At 40.2% G+C, this 26721-nt stretch overlaps 1 protein-coding gene across 5 annotated transcripts in view; it reads left to right on the top strand.

Moving 5' to 3' along the window:
* Nucleotides 1–26721, top strand: part of PPP1R1C (protein phosphatase 1 regulatory inhibitor subunit 1C) — a 50605-nt gene that overhangs the window by 6779 nt on the left and 17105 nt on the right. Inside the window, exons 3-5 of one of the 5 annotated variants that reach the window (XM_075606768.1) lie at nucleotides 15364–15401; nucleotides 20582–20636; nucleotides 24173–24313. The exons of 1 other annotated variant lie outside the window; for it this stretch is intronic. In XM_075606768.1, the coding sequence (XP_075462883.1) occupies nucleotides 15364–15401; nucleotides 20582–20636; nucleotides 24173–24313 (234 nt within the window). Of the gene's footprint in view, nucleotides 1–15363; nucleotides 15402–20581; nucleotides 20648–24172; nucleotides 24314–26721 lie in introns of all 5 variants that reach the window. 3 more of the 5 variants (XM_075606771.1, XM_075606769.1, XM_075606770.1) reach the window with 3 other exon arrangements.

The raw sequence follows: 26721 nt of genomic DNA, 5'->3' as shown, positions 1-26721 counted from the left end.
TGTTCGAATTTGAATTTCATTAAGCACCTCCTACGTCCTGCTAGTACTCACTCAATTAATTTCACATAACATTGTGCTTTTGAGTTTTCACTGAGAAGGGAGTGGTGGTACTTGTGGCGGGTTAAGGGACAGGGAGGGTTAGTGGGTTAGTTAGCAGGCAAGCAGGGACCGTAGGAAGGGAGTAGGTACAGCAGCTGACAGTCAGGTAGAAAAAGATACTTTTTTTATTTTTTGTTATGGAGAGGAGTGGTGGTGGCAGCCACAAAAGGGGGGTTTCTGCTGGTGGCCCCCCTGTGAGACTGAGGGATTTCTCACCAGACTCAGCATTAAAGCAGACAGAACAGCTAGCGCAGCAGAGCACAGATGTACAAGTTGCTTTTTCTGGTGGTCGCAGTGGCACTGTGGCTGCGCTCCCTGTAGTTGCGTGCATGCCTCGGGAACCTGCTCCTACTGCTTGTCACCCTGTGTATGAGGAACAGGCTGTGTTTGAAAGTAGCTATGTCTTAGAGGAAGCAGGTAGTAGTGAGGATTTAGTGGCTATTGCCCATTTGTTTCAGTGAATTTCTGGCAGGGCACCCTTTGTCAGCAGCTTTCCTCTGTGTCATTGACCTCAGGTGAGTCTGTCTGTATGTTTAGTTACAGAGATTGATGATGCTTCCTGTGTACAAGCCAAACTGTTTGATCAGGTGTGCGAGCAAGATATGCAGCAGCACATGTTGGATGAGCATGCAGGTCAGGCCGGTGTCAGGGTTACTGGAGAAGGACCCAGTTCTAGCCTGTTATGGAACCCCATGACATTTTGAATCAGTGTTCCTGGATCGGGTTTCAGCCGCACAATCGGAGTCATCTATGCCCAGCACCTCTACTTCTGCTCTTTCTGTTCTATCTAGGGCAGTGGAAGCATCATCAGGTGTGGTTATAGGTATTCCAGAGGAGAGACCACAGTCAGGAGGAGTGGGTAGGGCAGCAGAGAGTGCTTCCAGCAGTGAGGAGGAGGTTAGGATTGCTGCAAGCCTGTCTGGGAAGGTGGTGCATCAGTTGATGTTGGAGAAGGTGAGGGTGACAATTGTGGTGGTGATGGTGGCTCTTCTGATGAGCTTAGTAAGAAGCGCCCTTGAGAAGGGGATGTAGAGGAATGCGGAAGTGTCTCTCGAAGAAGTCACAGTTGTAGTCCCCAGGTTTGTATTCCATCCTCCCCTTGCTTTCAGGCATCACAGGGATGCAACTCTTGCGCCCAGAGAAACCATGTCCATAGTGTGGGAATTCTTCAAATTGTCCCACCGTGGCTCGGTAAGTGATTCTGTGGTGGTACACTGTGTCCTAGGTGATGCAACGGTACACAGGGGCAAGAGTGCACTCTGATAATTAGAAGGAAAAAAAAGGCCAAATAATAGATCTTGCATTGAAAAAACAGCCTGTGGTAGACACAAGTGGTGGTGAATCTGGACATTGTGTGCTTAGATGTTGCCGTGCTGCTGGTGGTGTTGGGTCATCAAAACGTGAACCATAAGTGGTCAATGATACTAGTGATGATGACTGTGGAACTGGCATAGACTATAGTAGAGTGTGATGAGGAAGAAGGTAACATCAATGTATGTGCCACTGCTGTTGATGAGGATGATGGTGTTTGGTGATATTTATTAAATAATTAATATACAGGCATGTTAGTGCTTGCATTTGCATAGTCTTGTACAATGATCACAGTATCATCACTTACATCTGAAGCATTATCCCATCCATCATCAACCACATCACCATCAGTGCCACCACTTAAATCACAGTCTTTCACATCCTCATCACCAGGGCCCGACAAACTGGGCCAAAACACACTCACCCCCCCCCCCCCCAAGTCACTCCCCCCACCCCCACTCACATGACACTTACCTGTGGAGGAGTCCGGCTGTGGGATCCTGACGGCGTCTCCCTGCCTTCTGCTGTCTTGTCGCCTTTAAAATCATGTTTTTCTCCTGCAGCACTATTCAAAATGGCCGGGACACTGTGATGTCACACGGCACCGCGTAACATGGCGCCACGAGACGTCACGCAGCGCCCCGTTACCATGGCAACACGGCATCATATGACGCCGTGCGGCCATTTGGAATAGTACTGCAGAAGAAAAACATGATTTTAAAGATCAATACGGAGAAGACCGGGAGACACCGGGGGACACCGCCGCAGGTAAGCAGTCAATAGCGGCCACAATGCAGTCGCCCTGGGCGACCGCATTTGTCGAGCCCTGCTCATCACCATTATAATACTCATTCACAACAAGTGATATTTGAATGGATGAATAAGCATCAAGTCATCAAGTCCCTATGACTCTGCCTCTTCTTCATTTGACTGTCTTAACACAGTTCTTCAAAGCCTTGTGCTAGCAATGCCAGAGCTTGATTGGTATTCATGAATTTTTGTGATTGTGACAGGAATGCTGTGCCTTTTGGAGATGACTTGGTGGTAGTCACAGCCAGAATGGGACATTTGGTAGCGGCTGTTTCGCCACAGATGGATCCTCTGCCGCAGCAGATACGCCACTGGAACCTCTGCCGCCAGCCGCTTCTAGGAGAAAGTATATTTTAGTGGTTATGGTTTGGGGTTAGTTTAAGGGGGTTTAGTGGTTAGGGCGTGTTAGTTTTAGTGGTTAGGCTACTAAAGGGTTAGGGCATTGAGCGCTCTTTACCCCAATTTACACTAGGGACTTAGGGCAGGGGGGTTTGGGGGTAAGGGTTAAGCTTAGGGACTTACCTTAGCGGCGAAGCGGCCGGCAGTGATAGGTCCTGTCAACAGGGTGAGATGAGGAAGCGTCGGCAGTCATTTGGTCGCAGTGAAATTGGAATTAAGATGATATTAGAAATTGTTAATATAGTAATACCATTTTATAATTTTCTTCATCTAAAAGTAGAACACTGTTGTTTTCCCCAAGGAAGCCAGATATAGATATCCATTCTTTGCATGCTAATTATAGAACAAAAATATGTCAATGTAAGTCAGGCTTTACATCAATTTATCATGCCCCATGTTTGGAAAATGCTGACATAAGTGCACCAGGAATTGACCTTTTTGTGAGCATTATTTATTTTATTATTATTAATTGTGGGGTGTCACATGTACATTCAAACTAGATATAACCGGGTTGTGGATTATATGCTCCTGGCTAAAAAAGTAAGGCAAAGCTGGTTAAAAAAACTGCACCAAATGTATCAAAGCAAAAAGTCCACTGCTTCCTATTGGATCTTGTCTTCAAAAAAAGATGGTGTTTTTGCTTTTTTGCTCCATTTTTGCAGCTAGGAGACTTTAATACATAATACCTAATAACATTACAGTGGGCAATAATGTAACCAAAAAAATCCAACATACTGTATAAGGTACAGAAAAGAAAAAAATCACCTAAATTAAGCTAGTTTCAAAAAGGTCCAGCCAGCCTGTTTTAGTGTTTGAGAGGGCCACACCCTCCCAGGAGTATGTGAGGATTGCATACAAAATAGTTCCGGCCGCAGCAGTCAAACTTTGAAGTTCTCTTAAGAGCTGAATAAGACTGGGGCCATGGTATCGCAGACCGTGCGGGCGTGACGGAACAGATTGCCTTAAGGGAGTGTACCAATGAGGGCGAACCAGCTCCGTGACGTCACTGGCATGCCCCCCCCAGCACGCCCAAGGACGGCGCGCGTACCATAGCCAAAAAACACACCCGCTTCAAGGGGCTTGACGTCACGGCTGCGCACGCCTCCGCACGGGCGAAGGCACTATGGACTTGGCCTAAGAGAGCAAACAAACTTAGACATACTGTATGTATCATTTCGTGCAGTTGAACTACAGTAAAATGTATATCGACCATGCATTAGAAAAGTCCCTCCTTTTATATTTCCCCTATTGATAGTTGCTATCTATTTAATTTAATTATTTCAATATTTTATCTTTCAGTCAGAAAGTGCCTCATAACACCAACAAGCACAAATAAGAAACTGACTTATGTAGCACATTTTCCCCCACCCTAAGTGAGATCATAGAACTATGGTGTATTCTGGTGCGGTGCATACCTGTGAGGTTGAAGAGAAGGCCCTGAGAACTCCACAGTGTTATGGGAGGCATCAGGACAGGCTCTCAGTGATGATCTTTGATAGCGCTGTGCCTCCAGTCGGTAAGGAGCCTTTTGCAGCCAGGATGATCTGCACTGGCAACTCAGATAGTGACCCAGTCAAGTAACCACAACGTATAGTTCCACTGGGTCCTTATTAGCAGCATACAGACAGTCACAACAGGCACAGTCACTAAAGTAGCACCCACAGGGCTTGAGGCCCTGTTGGTCCCTTCACAGCTCCTTTACCCCCTGATGGGATAAAAGGTAAGTGCTTCCACTCCACAGGGGGAGGGAAGAGAGCTCCTTACTTCTGGGAGAGTGTCAACTTATGTACCCCAGGGGAGGGGCTTGTAACCCTGCCCCATAACAGGGCAGGTCTGCTACTGACAGGCATCAATCACATCACTGGTGTGTTGTTAGGCCCACCCCTGGATACAGCAATAGTGTATCCAGGCTGCAACAACAAGCTAGGCCTCCATCAGAAAGCTTATTCCCCACATTGTCTGTGTCTAACAGGACATACTCTTAGGGCCAAAGAAAAGATAATAGCCAGGGGTCTAGGCTACACATATTATAATAACTGTATTGTAAAATATATGAATCCGTTAAATGTTAATATAAATACATTCATAGTATGATCACAACACGGTATCTTTTCTTATCTACAAATGTTCCTGTATGTATATAACATGCTAATATTCTATATTATTTATTTTCAGGCATATCCATATTTTAAATATACTATTTATTTGTATACTTCCTATTTAATGTAATATTCTATTATCTTCCATTTTGGCAAATTGATTGCATTTTAAATCTCATTAAAATGTAAATGATAATAAAAAATTGCATATAGGCTCATATTTACTAAGCAGTGCTATGCCATAAGAAAACTTACAGCCCTGTAACTTAAATGGGCTATTAGGTATCTTCCCACTCTGGACCCTCAATATGTGTTCTAAAATTAATTTATTAGTAAATGAGTAAATTAGTAATTGAAATTCCTTTTAAATTAATTAATTTACAATGTAATGCATGTACTAAGAACAATAATGATGTGTAGGCATACTTGCACCTATGTGAATGTATAATAACTTCATTCATTTTTAGGTCAATAATTACTTTTGGTAAACGTTCTGAAATAACGTATTCCTAGGTGAGTCGGATTACTTTATAGAGAGGAGACAACTTGTTTCATTTATGTTCTCTGTGGGCATGCCCTTTATTCATAGCCTCTTTTGAAGAACATTAGATCTCAAGTTGACTCAGAAAGATAATACAATTAATATTTTTAACTGCTAAGCTGTTTGGGGGAAGAATTCGTTATATCGTGCCTAGCTTTGCCTTAATACAAACTGTATACCTTCACAACTTGAGTGCTGTTTCCTGATTTTGCGTAAAAACGGTATCATATTCATTTTCTATGGGACATGCACCTTTATGCTAATGCTTACCTTTGGAGTGCCGGCTGTCACATTTTCTCATTCTCTCTCTCATTCTCTCTCTGTCTCTCTCTCTGTCTCTCTGTCTCTCTGCCTCTGTATCTCTGTCTCTGTCTCTCTCTGTCTGCCTCTGTGCTCTGTGTCTCTCTGTGTCTCTCTCTCTCTCATGCTAATGGCTATGCAAAGTATACACGTGAAGTAGTTACTTACTCGGGTAGAATATACAACTTGTATTTACAACACAAGTTTTTAGCTTAACAAGGATCTTTTAGATACGTTTCATGCTTCTTTAGTAATGAATTATGTATAACTATAAATGTGCTCACTTAATGCTTGTTTTGTACACCTTGCTAAAGAGCATGTTAAAACATACAGGACACCTGCAAGCTCATATTAAACCCCCAAATTAACCACAACATATATATAAGCATATAAGTGTCACAGAGGAGTGCTACTGAGCATGGCAATATATATTTAAAACCAGAGACAGAACATGAAACACAGACGGAGCTCAGTGCACATCCAGTGAAACTTATACATGGTACAGTGCCTAAATATATATGTATAGATATCTATTAAATAAAATGGTCTTTTAGTTTAACATTTTGGCCAAAGTGTTGTAAGCCCCTGAGCCACTACACGGCAGACCACATCTCAAGGGTCCCTAACACTAATATAAATTCTTAATATCCTGTGTTTTACTCTGGTAATACTGTACCATGTATAAGTTTCACTGGATGTGCACTGAGCTCTGTCTGTGTTTCATGTTCTGTCTCTGGTTTTAAATAAAGAGCATGTTAGCATGAAACGCATTGGTGGTTCTATTTTTTCCTTTGTTTTTATCATAGCATAATAAATAATACTTTTATCATTATTACTGTTCACCTCTCTATCATTATTCTTGGCTAGTAGTGCACCACATTTTGCTACTTTTTACTACTGTAGGTACAGATGCAGCAACCACGAAAACGGCTACGTGATTTCTTAAAATAATGGCCGCTGCATCTGTATGAGCCTCAGTCTGAACCACAAGTACTGCATTACACACAACTCTTGGTCTGTGATATTTCTTATTCTGCCTTTTATAATAACTCTTTTGGCCCTATCCTTAAAAACCTATTCAATATGTATGAAATTGTGGAACAACTGTAAAATGCTAGAAATGCTGTTACTAGGCAGAGTATACCGTATGCACTTTATCATGTCTATATTATGGCTTATTGTTAAGTAAGATAGAGATCTATATTTAATATGTGGTGCTATGCAAGAAGATACCTCCTGGTATGGAAGGACACCTTATGTCCCAATAATTTGGATGGGCCATATTGGCCCATATTTACGAAGGATTCTTATACCATAAAGCAGCTTGTGACACTGGAAGACACCTAAGAGCCCATTCAAGTCAATTCCCTAGTTGTCTTCTGGTGCTAGAAGGTGCCTTATTTTACAGCACTGCTTAGTAAATATGGGCCTGCATCTTTAATGATCAGTGAAAAAAAGCATGTTCATTGAGAACTAAAATTATAAGCAATCGGTTAGCCTCCGTTTTTAAGTTATAGTGATCTAAACTGGAACGTATGAGCTTCACTTTATTCATAACATTTATTCATAACAGTAATCAAAGCCGAAGGTTCAGATATCTAATAATATCTTTGAAATAGAGGTTTGAAAAAAGAAAATCATGTCATTGCTAACCACCAGCTGCTTTAGCTCACACTGCTAGAGCTGGTATTCAGAGTAGTAGAGGCTGTGGGTTCTAATCTTGCTGGTTCTGACACCAGCACAGCATTCCAGTCACCAGGTACCTTAAGCTGGTCAACTCAGTAAAGTTGTTAGGAAGCCTTTTAGGACGTGTGGAATGTGACTTGTTTAAATATACTTTGCATAGCCACTAGCATATCTCCCATGGAAGGTTAGCTGTTCTCCGTTTTCAGCAGGGAGATTCAAGGGGATATATATACAACTGGAGATACTACTAAATTGGAAGTCCTTCTCCGACGGATTCTGAGGTATCTGCTTGGATTTTTTAGTATCCGATCAGCAGACGGATTTCGGTGTGCGAATCGGATTCGGTCTAAAAAACCTGGGAAAATCCGCAGATCGGATTTTGACAGGTTCGCCCACCTCTACAAAGAAATCTAGTTTGTGATAGTCCCACTCGCAGATCCAATCTTCGTTAGATCAATTTGTTACATATTGATCACAGCATTTACCAGAGATTTTGGCAATTATTCAAAAAACTGTGATAGTGCCTTCCTGTATAAATAATAGAATATGCTGCACACCACCACAAGAAAATCAATACATACAGTCCACCGGTGCTGCTGGTTCAAGGAATAACTATCCCAGGCAATACTCAGGAAAAAAGGGATCCAACGCTCTATGGATTTTGTAATATAAGCTAATTTATTAGTGCCACACAACGTTTCGACCTATATAGGTCTATCTCACTTCCTAGAGAAAGACCTATTTAGGTCGAAACGTTGTGTGGCACTAATAAATTAGCTTATATTACAAAATCCGTAGAGCGTTGGATCCCTTTTTTACTGAATAGTGCCTACCTGGGCACTATCACATGGAATGAACGATCGGTACTATTGCAGTTTAAAGAATAAACCCCTTTGACTCAAAAGCCTGTTAACAAATTCCTTTTACTCCTCTGTTACCAAATTCCTGACAGTCTCAATGGTAAAGAGAATGCTTTTGCATTTGGGAAAAATTGACAATTTATCTTGATTATTACATATGATAGATTTGTATTCACCAGCATTTGACTATCTAATCTTTGTTCATTTTAAGGAAGTTAAGATATTTGTTTTTTTTAAATGAGGAGAGAGAGAAATACTTTTCAAAAGTTTGTAAATAATTGCCATTTTGTTTCACTATGCTAATACTGTGTGTGTGTGTGTGTGTGTGTGTGTGTGTGTGTGTGTGTGTGTGTGTGTGTGTGTGTGTGTGTGTGTGTGTGTGTGTGTGTGTGTGTGTGTGTGTGTGTGTGTCATCAAAAATGTTTGTGTGTCAGAAAATTATTAGAAACTGCGTCAAATTTCTACTCTGTTTAACCTTATATAGTATTATATTGTATTACATTGTAAATCAAATACATTGATAACTAAAGGATTTTATTTATTTTTCAAGTGAATTTAACAGTTGAATTGCTGGAGGTTATTCGCTAAAATCTACTGGTTGCAGAACCAGGGCAAATCCAATTCAAAGCAATTACGCCAGATTTATCAAAGGAAAACTCCAAGGGGGTTATTGATTGAGGTTCATTACTATCTTATGCACCATATGCCACTTTATGTACCACTTACTTAAATGGGAGTTAATGACAAACTCGGTGACTGATCTTAATGAATTGCCATTTGGTGCAAATTTTGGCTAATAAAACCTCACCAATTGGGATTTTTGGGCCCAAGTTTGGACAATGTACAATTATTCCCTTAGAGTTAGGGATGTGCAATCATTTCACAAAGTGTGCCTTTTAATGAAAAAAAAGTAAAAAGTTTTCAGAACAGGAAGGGTTGCCCAATTTTATCAGCACAACCATTAAATGTTAATGCGCAGGTCACATGATTCATTACATACTGCACATTTTGCAAAATTCTTGTGAAAGTGTCAAAATCCTTATGAAAATGTTTTAACATTTTCATGCAAATTGAATAATCGAAATATTTAAAAAAATAAATTGCAAAATGTAAGAAATATTCTGCGAACTACTTTTGGATATACACTCGCATGTCCCTACTTTGTATGGCTCTTAAGAAAGTGATAAAGTATTTACATTTACTATAATAAATCTTAAGTCTCAAGCATGGAGTATCTAAAATGCATTTCCACACGCGGCGTAATAATGAGAATGGAAAAACATAGCACTTTGTACACTGCCAATTGATTTTCAATTAGATGAAAAGAAACTTGCATGCTGAAGGCCATAAAATTTCCATTTGTAGATCTTTTATATTGAGATTACATATTTGAGAACACTAAAAAAAAAATGAAAAGTTGCAAGATTTAAAAAATGCATGTACTACAATGGATATAAAATACCTTTAAGTTATATAGAAAGCATAGTCAGAATTCAAGTTAAATGTGGATTCCGTTTACTCATTTTTACAGCATGAGAATAAAAGTACCTTAAACCCTGTAGCCAATTTTAGCATGGTCCCTAAAGACCTACATATGCTGTACTGTGTGTCTTGGCATGGCACCAAACTTTTAGCTTTTATCCTTCCGCTTGATATTTTACAGCTTACAGATCAATTTGACATTTTACTGTAACTCAAAGGAAGTAGGTTTCTTAGAAACAGATGAAAAAAATAGGTCCAAGTCAGCATGGGAAAACTGGCTTTTTTTTGTTTGTTTGTTCTGAGAACCAATATTTATAAAGAGCATTGATGACATCGGATTTGTCAGGCACAAACACACAATTACACAATTTACATTGTATTGTATTATACATACTGTACTTGAGGGGTGTGGCAAAAACATACATTAGCAATAATTTGCCACGCACCAAACTTTGATGTTTTACTTTAAAATTGACCAAACACATGCCACCCCGTCTAATTCACTCGAAATGTATCTTTATTCCTCATATACAGGTAGGTCCAATAGTCACTAAACAGGGCTATTCCACAAGACGCCTTAATACACTCATTTAATTGATTGAACAATGCAGTGTTTTATGGTGCCATTGGAATAGCACATTTGTGTAAATATGGGCTATGATGTTACATTTATAGTATGTTATGCAAGGTTACATTTTTCAACTTCAAGGAGATTTGTGACAATTGGTGGCTTTCTCAAGTTAATTAATATAGACATGTCCACCAAAATGTTTCAAGAATTTGTTCCTTTTAAAAAGACTCTCTTCAATCTCAATTTTATAACCTACAAAACTGCTAAAAAAAAAATAACAGAAAGAAATTAGAGAGATGACTCGGTGGATTAGCTGCACATTTCTAAAAGTATTGTAGCCATGTATAAAAATGGTATACAGTTCTTTCTCATACTGGCAGTAAACCTGGTAAGTATGCAGGATTGCCAGGATCAATCATGGAGGTTTGTCCTCACACCCTGGTGAGGTGTCATATGTACACAAGGGGAGTAGTAACATGCTCTGTGTCCACCGTTAGTGACACAAGAGGTGTGGCTGTTTTCTGAGTCTATATAAGACACAGAACTGCCTAAAGTTAGGTTGTTGGTTGTTAGAGAGTGTTAATCAGTTATGAGTCAGTTCTGGAGGTCTGCAGCAGTAAAGGCTGTCAGATATAATTACTAGATTGATCTACACTGTGTTCAGGGATCTGACACAGATGGTGATCTCCCTTAGGGGAGAGGTGACCCAACTCTTTTGGAGAGGCAAGGAACTTCTGAAAGGGATGCACTACATGGAAATGAGCGGCTAGACTGACCGCTGTGAGGGGCAGTCTGCCTGAAGATGTTAATAAAGATGTCCAGTTTCACAAGACCCTTGCTGTGTATGTGTGGAGTCATTACACAGAAGGAGGCACCACAGAGGAGGTCCTCATCAGACACATCCCCCTGCGGCCGCAGATATCCTGATGAGGTGGAGGCGCTGCATCGGATGTGAGTAAGAGTCTGATCCCACTTCCTCAGATGCCTGTCGTGCTGATATCCCCATACCAACCAAACGGGAGACTCAGGAGTCCTGTAAGCCAGCAGGTGCACCACACGACATACATACATACATGTAATGGGGCCAGTAGACCACAGGGGCCAATGTGAGATTGGGTGGGGGCCCGTAAAACCGTTACAGTATGATTGAATTGAGATTTAAAATAATAATCATATGCGTCTCATGTTTTAGCATCTTTCTTATCTCAGTTTACTTAAGTCACTTTAATAGTCTTTCTATGAGCCTCAATGATAATTTGTTGAGTGTTTATTTCTATCTCTACAGCTGGCTCAGTACAGATGCAGCGGCCGTTATTCAAACAAATCACGGAGCCGTTTTCGTCTGCTCTGCTGTATTCCACGCGGCATTAACGCGGCCAATCACACCAGGAACCCGTGTTTATCGCTGTTGCTTTGTTTGAAGTTCATGGATTCTGTTTCTTTGTGTGCAATGAAATGAAATGAATGAATTGTAATGTGTATAGTATTGTGCTACTGTGCTACTGTGTCAATTTCAGGTGCTTAAAAACCAGAACACTAAAATGCCATTTTCTGCACTCGCCGGCACTCGCGTCTTACAGCGGTACGGTTGGAAGAAATCACGCGCCATGACATGGGTATTCCGAGGTATACAACGCGTGAAGTGTTCGAATAACGGCCGCTGCATCTGTACATACATGAACTTGTTTCTCTGTCTCGTAAGCAAATCAGTAACACTTTTAAGCAATTGTGTTATAAACTTATTAGATAACTGTTGTGAATATTTAGGTGGAATGTCATCCAATGTATTTATATAATGATTTAATTCAGCGAAACCAAAGATTTTGCTGTATCATCTTTATATTAAAGACAGAACACTCTAGAGTACATCAATTGAGATGCACTCACATTTGTAGTACCTATGCATATACAGTATAGGGCCTTATTCTATAAAGTGTGATAGTGCTGATCTGACACTACAACACAGAAAACAAATTGAGGCTAATCACACATTAATAAGGCCCATAAAGTGCATGTAGCATTGTGGAAGAATTTGAATACACTTGTCTTTTTAATGCAAGAAATATCAAAATAGGTACTGATTACCCAAGAAAATGCATTTGTTGGTTAGTGTTTCTTCCTACTGCAACTTTTCTCCAGAAATATATAGCAATTAAACAAAGGGAACAAGGTAGCATTAAACCTGAACTAAGTAATGGTAAACAAACAAAGCTTATTTCCTACTAAGGGTCACGAACGGCACACCTGTGACCATGTGCCTTGTGTATGTGACAAGTATTGATACACACAGCTGTCCAGCTGATTTCTGAAAATGACCAGAGATATGATGTGTGACAGATAATACCTCTTGCACAGATCTATCATGTTTTGAAACATTCTGTAAGATCAAGTTGACAGTGTGTGCAAAACAAGAAATGTGGTCAGTCTCTTTGTTGTTGTGCAAATACAATGTTTGCTCTATTATCTGAAATTATAAAGCTTGAGGAAAGTTCAAGAGGGGTCAGTCATGTTGCAATGATATTCCTTAGTTTGTCCAAGAGATTGAAACCAGTATGCTTCTTAGTGAAGCCAGCAATACCTAAGGCCGTGATTATACCCAAAAATGTGCGCGGCATCGCCAAAACAATATGCAAAACTCCTATGAAACTGCGCGACTGCAAAGGGGACGGCTGGGGAAGAGACAGAGGATTTTGTTTTTTTCTTGCGACGGCCGTGTCACGTGAGCGGTTCTGCCAATGAGGGCAAAACGCTCACGGCCACGCCTCCAAGCCTCCTCTGCGCCCCCTCCCCGGTATAATCAAGATGGTGCTCGGCGGCAGCACTGGGGGATGTCACAGAATAGCGCTGCCGCCTTGCAGCACTTGGTATAATCACAGCATAAAGCTGCTTTGTCTGTGAATTGCCTCTTTCCCTTAATTTACATAGTTACATAGTAGCTGTGGTTGAAAAAAGAAAGACATACTGTATGTCCATCAACTTCAACCTATGTTAAATTTTAAAATAGAGACTTACCCTATATTTGTATTTAAAGTATTTTGATCCAGACGAACGTAAACAAAAACCCCAGTGAAACATCATCCAATTATGTATCATAAGGGGAAAAATAAATTCCTTTCTGACTCCAAAAATAGCAATCAGATTTCTCTCTGGATCAACATATCTTTCTTAATTGCTTTGAAGTTTTGGGGGTGACTTAGTAATGCCATGGGTTACTTTTTAAATAATAAAGACGAGCGAAAGAGAGAATATATATTTCACAATTTCCAAATTTCCAAAACATTTTAATTCTATTTGTACACAGAAGACACATTTACTGATGGACTCATTTTTAGGGTGACAGTATTACTGTGTTTTATTTGACCAAAGGGGGATGTACTAGGCTGCTTAATAGGGAAGAATTAGGGGAATATGACGGGGGCCCAGGACTTAGCCACAGCCTGGACCCTCGTGAGTTGTTGAGTGAAGGGGTACTGAGGGCAATGGAGCCCTCGACTTAGCTATGGCCTGTTGATTTGCTGAGTGGATGGGGGCGGGGTTGTGGTTGCAGGCCCAGGACTCAGCCACCAGGTGGATTTTCTGTTACGACAACTGATTTTATAATAGGTCCCTATTCAGGCTCAGTGGGAATCGGGACTCGGTACAACTCAGAGCAGAGAGAAGACCCAGAGTTAGCTCTAGAACATCCTTTCACTCCCCTAAATGCAATGTTATCATCTAAAAGAGACGTTGGGAGATATGTTTTCAGGGGCACATATGGGCATTTTTATGACTTTAGTTGTTGATAAGAATATTTTTTAGGCCGCCTCCATTTGCCTGAACTTGGCTATACTTGCTTCAGTGAGAAGATTGGAGAGTTTCTAAAGGAGCAGTTAGGAATTAATAGTGAGCAGTTATAGGAACAGTCGGGTAGGAGCTATAGGTAGCTATAGGTAGTACTGTAGTTGTAGTAGATTTCTTGATGCAATATTGTAATGTACAGTACCACAGTTCTGCTGTTTCTTTGTGTCTGGGTGTAAACTGGAGTTTTTTGCCGTCTTTCAAGCTACACTTGTACAAACAAGATTGAGGGTACTACATTTACTGATGTAGTTTAGTTTATCCAAGAGAGATAGAGATATTAAGTACTAACTTTGCACCATCTTTCAAACTACACTTGTACAACCAAGAGTACCAAGTTTACTAATCATTTTTGGGGGGCCTAGTGTTACTGTTTTTTAATTTACACGAAAAGAGATATCAAATATGTCTTTGTCATTTTGTAAGCTACACTTTAAGTTTCCTAATTCTTTGTTTTATGATTTGTCACTTATTTTAAGCATTTTTTCATATTTTATGATGTTATTTTCCTGCTTATTTTTAGTTTTTTTCCCCCATAGGTTTAATTAAAAACAAAGAAAAAACACAATTTGTTTAGAATTAAAACCACATCCAAAACACCACACGATTGAGAGTTCCCACCCTTAATATCTATACACTGTATGTAAGTATCAGTTTAATGCTATTGCAAGTGTGATTAACTTTGAGTCATTTGTGTGAAAGTATGCTGCCCCTGCATGAATTTTTGTATGATAAGTTAAAAATAGCTTGGGAAAATATTTTATAGCAAATGTTTTGCATCAAAATAAATATTGCATCATTTAGGTCCTAGGTCAATTTAAAATGCCTTTTGTGTGTATAAGCATGGTTGGCATTATCTTTCTGGGTGGATAGAAATCTTTATTGAGTACGGTACCAAGAAAAATAGACGGAAACACAGTGTCTAGGAAGTAGAACAAGAAGCGTAATTGAAACTCGGTCACCGAAAGAAATCCAAAAAATAAATGACACGAGCGCTTCCTGGAATGTAACCCAAGTGAGCCACAAGTGTTACGAATTTCAGATGAACAGCCTGTAGTTTGAAGAATGTAGTAGTGGTTAAGTACCTGTTTTAAATGGTATAATGTATAATACTTCCAGAGGGGACAATGAAATAACCCAGTAATAGGGGAGTGGACACAAAAAAAAATTCTGAAACTTTGGGGGAAAATATTGGATATTAAAAAAAACTGATCATTTTTCTGGAAGGAAAGTGTGAATAGCTATCCATGGACATAAAATATGGACGGGGAGCACAAATGTTGTAGGAGATAGAAAGCATGACTGATGGATGGACACTTTTCAATTTTAGATGTAGAAGATAACATAATGTTTTCTTTCCTCACATAGAAATAGACGAGAAGAGGATGACCAGCACTCATGAAGAAGTAAGTTTGTCTACTATTTTGGGATTATTTACCCATCCTATCAAAGGTATTCTGGTTCAATCTTCCGTTGTCCGAGCTCTATGCTTGATGCTCAGGGAATAAGTATGAAATCCTTCTTCAGAAAAATGGATTAAAAACATAAAAGTGAAAAATTGCTTTATTAGATGAAAAATCTTAGAACATGGTTTGCGCAACCTGGGGGGCGTGCCCCCAAATGGCAGCGCAACCTTTTCTAAAGGGTGTGTGAACCAAGCCCGGTGCTTACAGAGACCCTGTGCTCTACTCCAGGGGAACGCAAACTGGGGGGGGCACGACAGTTATAGGGGTCCTGCGCTCTCCCCCCAGGCATTTAAATTAAATGCCAGGTGACCGCGCGAAGCCTCTATAACACACTAAGGCCAAGCTCACAGTGGTGTCTCGGGCACACGCTTCTGTGCGCACCCTCGCGCACACTCCTGCAGCCCCAGCGATGCGTGCGCTAGCTGCAGGGGATGGGTCGCGGCGATTGGGGTGTGAACCCACTCACGTGACGCTGACGTCACAAGACTGCAGCCCCAATTTTAATTTTTGTTGTGGCGGCAAAATGTAGCTGCGTCGGTGCGTGCAGCACTGCGGGCACTTAAAGAACTACCTTAGACAATCAGGTAAGAGTCCTTGAAGTGCATGTGGACACAATCGCGCACGTAGCGACGCCACCACCATGAGTTCGGCCTTACCTTCCATTTCAGCGACACAACCTTATGGTAACACGGCGTCAAATTATGCCGCTGCAACGTGACGTCACATGACTCCGCGTGTCATTTGATGCCGGGGCCGAAAGGGGGGTTGGGGGGGTCCGAGGTGCCAAAGAGTGCCGGCAGGGGTTTTGCGCACGAGGAAAAGTTTGCGCACCCCTGCTCTACCCCACAACGTTTAAACTAATTGCTGTGGGAGAGAGCAGGCCCTCTCTTACTGCCTCTTACCTTCTCTCCAGCTTTTCCTCCTGCATCTTCTGAGGGCAATGGCCCGTTGTGACGGAAGCTTTGTGACAGGCTATTAATAATACACCAAAAAATATATATAACTGGGTTGAACTGCTACGAGACTTAGATATGATAAAATATAATTTATTCCTTGATAAAGGTGAACACAAAAGATATACAAATAACAGGCAAAATATAGACACTTACTTAAAGATTATGACAAGAAAGCCATCAGGATACAGGATGGGCCATTTCTTCCATATTTCAGTTGACATCACAGCAAGACAGGCAGGTAATGAAGACACATGAAGGACATTTGAGTAAGGGGGGACTCTGACTTAAATACCATGTCAAACTCATCTCTTAACCCTAGATGCCGAAAAGGCTAGAAAAAGTCTTTGAAGCAGATTTTGGGCTTCCATTGTTTAGTGTGAAGTATCACACTTAAACTAGTCAGTTCCTGGGCCCAGCATAAACAATTAGGCAATTTAGCCTTTGATCACCAGGCTATGTAAATTCTAGCAGGATGTCCTTCCTGCTCATTACCATAACAGAGGGAGTCTGCAGTTTTCAGAACAGATTCAAAATCCCATATACACTGTAAATAACTTCATAACTTCAGTTCAGTAATACGTACTGGCACGCGATCCATATTAATACATTGCGTCACGCATGACGCTCCCAATGAGACTAAATATTACCGTGTAATACTAAAATCAAGAGAGATATTAATATATGTATCTTAGAATCTGTTAAACCTCAGGTGTCTGTATTCGTTAGTTGGGGCTTGGTCCCACGAATACACATACTGCACCGACACACTTTATTCGAGCAAATACCCAGTATGTACCTGGCAGATACCTGGAATGCGCCGCTCCTCACCTCTGACAAGCCCCGTTGCGTTTGCCTTCCCAGCCTGGGTTCATGCCTGGCTGACGGGCGGCTGATCTGTTAAATGATAATGATTAGGATTTAATAGGCTGCAATGCTTCGCGTGTCTACCAGATGGCATAAATTCATGAATTGTAATGCAGTATATATATATATACTGTGCAGTATTGCAGCCAGCGGGAATAAAATGCTTCAATCCCTGCCTGGAAAATACCTCAATGCACTCGGGCAGAAAACAGTCACAAACCTCAATACACCCGGGTATACCCGAATTCGTGGGACTAGCCGAGCTCGAATAAAGTGTGTCGCCAGTGTATGTAACTCTTAGCATGTTCAGTCGAGGACATCTCATAATATTCTTATATTTAATAAGGTCACTCATTCTGATCTCTCCTTGGGTCACCGCACCCCTGGCCCCCATCAATAAATCTCTTTGAAGCAGGGACCCCTGGGTAGTGGACATTTGTCACCTGGTGTTAGATTTCACACCCAATGCCCCAGACCTCCTGAATCAGAGGGTTTGTAAGTGTGAGTTATAACGCTCACAACCCACTCCAGCTTCCTAACCATTTGGTCGCTCTCCTGACCATTTGCATTTAGTAGGCAGGCATCTTTGAGGGTAATTTAAACAAAGGGCTAGAATCACTGTTTTAACATTAACCCTTTCCCTCCCGCAGCAACCCTAGTGTATGTGTGGGTGCAAACACTAGGATAACACAATACAGTTACACAGGGGAATAAGCATTTGGATATTGAAGCGAGGTAAATACACATTTCTGGACCTCAGTCCAGTTAACCCCTTGCTTCCCAGGTGAGGGTAGAGGGTGGCCAATTGGGGTGTAACCCCTTTAATCCCGGGCCAAATCCTCCCCATCGTCACACCCGTTGACATGACAGCGCAGTGTCAAATGGCAACATGTTGCCATGATGTCGCGACATTGCAGAGATGAGAAGATGCCGGAGAGCAGGTGGGGCATGACATTAAAAGCTTGCGCACCCCTGTCTTAGAAGATACATTTCCTTTTACATAATATTTGAACGTATACGCATGATGCATGCAATGCAAGATTTATTAAATACTGTATTTAAATAGTATTAAAGAAGGTATAAACATAAGTGTCAACAATTAGGCCCTTGAGTAACATAGTCCAATTGCTTGAGCCAGCCTTTAAGACCCATTGAATCCAAAATTCCAGAAGTGGTTGGTTTTGGATAGAAATCTAGAACAAACAAAAAATCTTACTGTACTCTCAGCAAAATTCCTAACTAAAAGCCAACTGCAGAGCCAAAGCTATTTTTAAATTGTGGTTCATGGTCCATATTTACTAATCAGTGCTTCTGGCACAGGAGGACACCTTTATGACCTATTCATTCGAATAGCCGGAAGGTGACTTACTATATGGAATATAACCTCTATTGTTGCAGAAAGCAATCTTTTATTCCATTATTTATTTTTCACTAACTACCAATGAAATGCTGCATTATTATATGCTGTGAAGCTGATTCCTGGTGCTGTAACTAAAGAGAAAATAACTCAAATCTTCTCTTAAATGGGAAAGTGGGCTTGTAGCATATTTAATACGGACCATAGCAGGAGTTGGCATACTGTACTATTACATGATGAGAGAGCACATTTTTCAACCCAGAAGGGCAGAAAAAGGTTATGGATGCGTTATAATGTGCCTTGATACTTCATTTTTTTCACACCAAATATAGCGACAGGGAGTTGAAGTCACACTCTGTTTTCTATAACGTATATGGAAACTATAACAACTTACAATTTCAGCTTTTAATATTTATTGTGTATGCTTTGTTGTATCATTTCAGCTACTTATCACAAATCAAATCCAAATTATTTTGCATCAATTAAATATCCAATTATTTTAGATGAACAATTATTCTTCCAATTGTGCAATTCTCTTTTTAGTTTCTAATAAATGACTCACATCTACATCATATTTTACAATTAATCATTTTTCTATTCATGCTTAATAGGCACTTAAGAGGCATTGCTTTTGGTGTCAGAAAACAAAACAAAACCAATTTGTCAAAAATAACATCAAATCATTTTTCAGAGTACAGTCAAAACTAAAACTCTAGGATTTATGCGCGCCTATTGCTTTAATGAATATAAATACATGAAAGGCACAGAATTAGGCATTCATGATAATATGTATCAGAACATGATCAGTGTACACTGCTATTCAAGTTAACAGCAGTTAACACTAATCGAGTTCCGATACCTGCTATCGCAACTTTGTGAATTCCCCAATGTATCAATGTACTTGCCTCCTGGGCTTCGATTTGAGATGTGCAACGTTAAGGTTTTATATTGTAAGATGTAGAGATAGGCAATGTGTCAAAATTCAAGCCTCAAATTCTTAGGGGAATTGTCCTGAAACCGGCCACCCTTTCTGCGAAATCCGACAAGGACTGGTTATACAGATGCAGCGGCCGTTATTCGAACACTTCACGCGTTGTATACCTCGGAATACCCATGTCATGGCGCGGGATTTCTTCCAACCTTACCGCCTTAAGACGTGAGTGCAGGAAATGGCATTTTAGTGTTCTGGTTTTTAAATACCTGAAATTGACACAGTAGCACAGTGCTGTACACATTACAATTCATTCATTTCATTGCACACAAAGAAACAGAATCCATGTAATTCAAACAAAGCATCCGCGATAAACACGTGCCTGGTGTGATTGGCCGCGTTAATGCCGCGTGGAATACAGCAGCGCACACGAAAACGGCTCTGTGATTTGTTCGAATAACAGCCGCTGCATCTGTACATTTGATTCGCCCGGAAGTTTGAGAGAGAGAAAGATAATAACATTGGAAAGACACAAATGCTCAAAAAGGAGCACACCTTATATACCTGAGATATGCAAAGTATATTTAAATGACTGACACCCCCTAAAAGTTTTTCCATAAGACATATATTGACAAACCTTGTAAAAAGTATACGGTGACCATGGTGCTACCCAGCAGCTGGGAGAGTGCATCAGTATATAAAACATGCACCGTATATACTGTAGCTCTTATAAGCATCACATGTGGACTAATATGAAACTGGACACTTCCACATATGTGTGAGTGAAGCACTTTATGTAATGTGATAAATGATGTGACGTAAGAGACATTTGTTAGAAAAGTTATACGTATTTAATGTGAAGCATATGCCATAAAACGTACTGTATGTCAAATACACGTGCATCCTTTTCACATTACGTATAAGGTTAAAAAAATGCCAATTACTGTAGGTATTTAGCTTAAGTTGTTACAACTCAATGCAAATGCATGTGTCTTTAAATATCTCATTGCAGAATGTGTCTCCCAAGCAGAGGAAGGAAAGCGTTTACACCGCACCCTCAATGACAGGTACTGTTCAGGTACTGTTCTGTTACATTGTATTAATGCAGTTTCATATCCTGTAACTGACTCTGTGTCTCTCAATTCGAGATGTGCAAAATGTTCGCAAAAGTTTACAACCTTGGCAAAAATAATTGTATTTTTGGTGAAATAAAATTCTTCGAAGAACTGCAAAATTCGCTTCAAATATTGGCAGTGTCACATGACCAAGTGCAAAGTATCACAATTTTTGCCAATTTACTTTAAAAAAAAAATGACATTTTCCTACATTTGCAAATTTTCTACGAAATCCCCCCCATAAAATTGTGAACTAAAATGCGGCCAGTCCACACATCTCTATGTTCAATGCTTATTTTTTAAGTTTCTTACTAACTTGTGCTTTTGCATTATAACAGTGGCATGTGGACCAGATTGCACATTTAGTGGAACAAATTAAGTAAATAAGAGGGATGGAGGGAATTGCAACAACTAATTTAAAATTAATCATAGCTGGATTCGTCATATATAATATTAACTAAATCCCTACATTTATACGTTCAAATTTTCAAGTTCTGTAAGTGTGGTATAGTTAGTTAGCAAAATATCACATTTATTAGAAACAACAATTACTTTGTCGGCTATACAGGTATATTCAAAATGTCTCATAAAGGGCCAAGGTTCTGAACGATGGACGGATGAGTTTGCATCCAGTTTAACCGTATTGTGTTTGGATTTCAGACAAGGCTGCTTCCAAATTCACCATCCGAAACAGCAACAGAGTTCAAAATGATTAATCCTCAGAATGATCTGCTCTCTCGCTGTTTTGCAGGGAGGGGGGGGGTGAGGGGGTGGAGGGGAAGATGGGGAGCGTCAAAGGGAGGGAAGAGGAGGAGTGGGTTAAAGGGGGGGTGGGGGAAGAGGAAGGGGTAAAGGAGGAGGGGTTAAAGGAGGGAGTCAGGGGGAAAGAGGAGGGGGAGGTTAGAGTCGGAGGGGAAGAGATGGGGGTAAGAGAAGGAGGAGGGGGAGGGGAAGAGATTGGGGAAGAGGTCTCATTAGCATAGGCTTAACATTACATTGCAAATCTATACTGCACATGTGACTTAAACATGTTAGCACATATACAGCAGTAGCGCAACCAGGGGGGTGCAACGGTGCATATCCCCCCTCAAGAAATTGTATCGCGCTTACAGAGGCCCAGAGTTCTTCCCCACAGCAATGAAACTGATTGCCGGGGGCGATCGAGGCGTCTGTACTAGAGGTCTTCCTGGGTGTAAAGTCAAGTTTAGCTATGACTTAAGGAACAATTATTTTCCTGTGTTAATCTTAACAGAGTTTAGTGTATTGGGGATTCTTATGATAATGGATAGTTTTCCTATCACTTGCATCCTATTATCACCAATGACCGTTATAGTAAATTGAACGAGTGAGCAAATCAAGTGAAGATATCAACTAGACTTTGTGGCCACTGTGGGTGTGCATTTTATTTGTCTGTTATTTTGTTCCTGTGTTCGCTCTCCACAGGCCAAACGCCTTAACTAATTCTAATAACATTTTAAGGGTACCTTTCTGCTATCCTAACTTATATCTGCCAGAAGTTTCAACCAAATCGGTGCAGACCCAATCTTGGAATGATTGTTTTTGTGAAGTGACAAAAAATAAACGGTACATCTCATCGACCAGATTCTTGATAAAAACACATTAGATTTATTATTTTGCAGCTCGTACAACATGTTCAGACAATTTGCTTGAACTATTTCAGAGAAATTAAATATTTAGAAAGCAAATAAATTGGTAACCATGATAACAAACAACCCCGTACAGCAACAACAACCTGGAGATTTACTTTGACATGTAGGTGGCAGTAATCTTTATTCACTGAATGATAGCTTTCTGATTGTTTTTCCATGGTATCTACTGTACGTGTCAGTATAACTATTCATACATCACAACCTTCTTGAGAATGTGTTTTGTTTGTTGCATTTAGTTTTTCAACTTTCGGACAGATTGTCATTGTTATATCGAAGTGTTTTGCAGTTTGTAATATTATTAAACTTGTTTCTTTCAAGTCACAATAATGTGAGAGTTCAAATGGTATTCAGTATTTATATTTTTGTTTGCCTTCAAGATAGTGCTTAATTGTTGTGACAAACAATATCAGGCCTTTCTGGACAATGTATTCAGTATTTACATTTTTGTTTGCCTTCAAGATAGTGCTTAATTGTTGTGACAAACAATATCAGGCCTTTCTGGACAATGTATTCAGTATTTACATTTTTGTTTGCCTTCAAGATAGTGCTTAATTGTTGTGACAAACAATATCAGGCCTTTCTGGACAAATTCATTGCCGGTGCCTCAACTGTCAGTCAAAACTAGGCTTATTTATAGACTCGTATAATCGTACACAATAGTGTGAGAATTACATTGGCCAGACATTAACATTTGTAAGTGATGTTTGAGAATTGTAGAACAATTTGATGGCAAAATCCACAAATTGATGGCGTTTCAATGGGGCCGGACCCGCTGCCAGGGTTTTTCAGGCAGACATGAAAATTGTGAGTAGAACTAGTGACGGAGCGCTAGGCCAGCACCTGGCGTTTCAGCCAATGAGGACGAACCTGCCGGGTGACGTCATGGCCGCGCCCCCGTCACTCCCTCGTCACTCCCCCGTCACGCCCCCCCCCCATGTCTTTCCCCCTGCAGCTCACTGCAGACCAGGGAACTCGACTGCACGCGCCGCCAGCCTGGCAGGCGCGCGTGCAGCGCAGACAGCGGGGCCGTAGCCCAAGGCTCATCCCACAACGCGGTATTAAATATAGAGTTTTTTCCTAGTGCTATGCTGTTTAAGGATGAAGGGTGAAAATATGGGTTAACGCAATGTTACTAACTTTAACGAATATTGTGTTCCTATTAATGTCACGGTAACTTAGGTTAATATCACGTTAAAGCAGCAATCTACCCCAGAAGCTTATATGATTTTAGTATCTGAACATGTCTTACTTATTTTTTTTCAATGTTTAGTGTTACAGTAAGTCATGGCAATCTCTCGCACCTGAGGTCCCCATGGTAAACTTTAGACTGCAGGGCTCTGGGGACAGATCCATGTTAACGTCCCAGACACTAAATATTTCAAATGCTTACAGTACATCTCCTGAATGGAGCATCAGATTAAAAAAATTGCGTTGGAAAGAGGAAGAAGAGATCTCTTAATGTTAGTAAAAAAAATAAAAAGCAAAAAATGAACTGCTGCTTTAAGTGTGGAGCTTAGTAACTGGGCCTTAATCAGCTTTCTTACTTGCCAAAATGCATCAGTATGTTTTCTTATTTTTTTCTTCAATTGCAATTAATATTTTACCATTACTGTGATCCCAGTGTGAGTCTTACAACATCCTGTTATCATTCTAATTCCTAATCTACAGTAAAAGCATTTGGCCATCTTGATAATGTATGCAGTATATATATGCTTTAAATGTATTACTTAAACATTAACCTTACTGAGAAGTTCCTTTTATACAAAGTTGTTTTTATTACTTTATTTTTCTTTGTATTTTGCTTTGTTGCACATGCAGGCAGTGATTTTATTTGTAGTAATGATAACCTTCAGTCCTCCAGCATGTTACATGACCAAATAGTAACAGAAAATGCTGATCAGCCAAAGAAACCACGACGGAAAGACACTCCATTTCATCTTGAAGTACCATTTATTCCAGGTAGGGCTCATAAAGAAATAGGTAATAAGTTCACAGCCACAAGAAAAGTGAAGAAGGCTGCTTTTCAAATGCAGATATAATGTTCTTTTACTAGTACAGTAGATATATTGATGTCAAATATACTGGTAAATATGCAAACAAGTTTTAAATGAGCCTGGTGAAATATTTTTTACAGCCCTATTAAAAATATTTATACGTCAAAACTACAGCAAGCTTTATGATGGATATAAAGCAAATTAAACAGGTGACTTCAGATCCTCTTTTGACACTCTATTAAATGTCTGTAAGATTCTCAAATTAAATAAAGAGGCCCGGATGAACATTGAGAAAATGGACGAGGAAGTAGTTATGGAAAATCTAAAACCACCCAAGACCCCTGATCAGGATGGATATTCAAATTTGTATTATACAAAGGTTTTCTCTTACCGGGTTCCCTACATCACCAAGCTCTGTAATTATATATTATAAGGTAATCCCATCCCAAAAGAAGACATTGCAAGCAAATATTGTGTTGATCCCAAAAGGGGGCAAAGATCTGACAGCTCAAATTATAGACCGATTTCCCTAATTAACACAGACATTAAGATATTGTCCAAAGTCTTGGCTAACAGACTTAATAAATTCCTGCCTAGTCTTATCCATCCAGTGCAGATAGCCTTTTTCCCGACAGGCAAGCATCTGAAAACACTAGACACATAATAATTTGAATACATATGACGAATACCGATAGAACCCACAGGCTAATGCTCACACTGGATGCAGCTAAAGCCTTTGACAGAGTTGATTGGTTCTTCCTATTTGGGATTCTACAAGCCTATGGTATTTTGTACCACACAAATTCCTGGTAGTAGCTAAACATCTGACTGTAATGATATGTCTTTCTGGTGATATTCACTTTAGACTCAATCACTGTGCACAATGGTATGAGACAGGGTTGTCCTCTTTCTCCCCTCCTCTTTGCTCATTATATCGAACTGCTGGCCTGCATGATCAGATTGTATCTCAGGTGTCCAGGTGGGAGCCTCCAACCACAACATGGCTCTCTTTCGGTAGGCTTTCTGTCCTCTCTCCATAATGTCTTTCATCTTCTGTCCAGTTTTGGAGCTCTCTCAGGCCTCAAGATTAATAACTAAGTTGGAGGGACTGGCTCTGTATTTGCCACATGACATGATTAAACTCATCTCCATGAATTTGGATTTCAGATGGCAAAAGTCCTAGTTGACATAATTAGGTATTAAATAAAATTAAAAAACAGTTATATAAAGCCAACTACCCCCACCTAATTAAAACAATGTCTAAAAGCTTGAAAGCATGGAACAAATTTGCTATTTCCTGGATTGGGAAAATTAACCTCCTTCCAAAAAATGTATTTCTTTTTTGCACTCTTCGCATCCCAATAAAAAATTCAGATATTATTAGTTTACAAAAGCAAACTTCTCACTTTATTTGGGGAGGAAGGAAACCCAGAGTACAACATAAGATCTTAGTTAGACCATTGACCTGGGAGGGTCAAGCTATTCCTTACTTTCTCTCATATTACAAGGCCGCCGATGTGAGCCAACTGGTCCTTCGGCATGCAGACAGAGGTTCAAGGGTCTGGGTTAATATAGAAAGAGAAGAATCCTTCTTTGTCTGGACTCACTCTTGTGGCTCCCCAGGGGTTAAATACTTCCCATCACCACCTCTAATGTGATTATTCTGCATTCACTTAAAAATTGGGAGCAAGATAACCTTAAATATGACCTTACCTCCACTGGTTCTTCCATGCTGCCTTTATTCTGTAACTCTCAGTTCCGTCTGGGCCTCAACAAACAAGATTTTACATGGTGGAGGGAGAAGGGCTTGCGTAGAGTTGAAAGTCTCATCCAACGATCTACAGTTATTTCTATAGATGGGCAAATTGTTTTTGCAAATTTGCATCCGCCTTGAATCGGGCAGTTCCTTTTGCTTGCCGATTTCCACAAATCAATCTTAAAAAGGCAAGGCTAACGTTTTTTTTCTATTATTGACAATCCCAGTGTCGGATTATAAAGAGAGAGCATGAGACTTTTTCAATTTAGCAGTGTTTCCAGTTGTATATATCCTCAAACCTTCCCCCAAATAAATTAGAGAGACAGGCTTGTTCTGGCTTGTACCTGAGGTACCCTGGAAGATATGCTAATGACTATGCAAAGTATGTTTAAATGAGTCATTTCAAACTTCCTAAAAGGATTTCCATTCCAACTATAACGAGTTGATAAGCCTAATGCACCTAATGACTGGAATGGCGTACTGGCATATAACCCTACTGGACTAGAATTAGTACCCACAATGACTGCTTTTCAAGGCAGGAGCTCTAGCAGTGTGAGCTAAATCAGCTGAAAGGCCCTTGCTTCGGTTTTAACCCGAGTTGTTGATCCAAAAATGAG

The sequence above is a fragment of the Ascaphus truei genome, chromosome 7, assembly GCF_040206685.1.
Source record: "Ascaphus truei isolate aAscTru1 chromosome 7, aAscTru1.hap1, whole genome shotgun sequence".
NCBI classification, from domain to species: Eukaryota; Metazoa; Chordata; class Amphibia; order Anura; family Ascaphidae; genus Ascaphus; species Ascaphus truei.
This window is presented reverse-complemented; position numbering and strand designations above follow the sequence as displayed.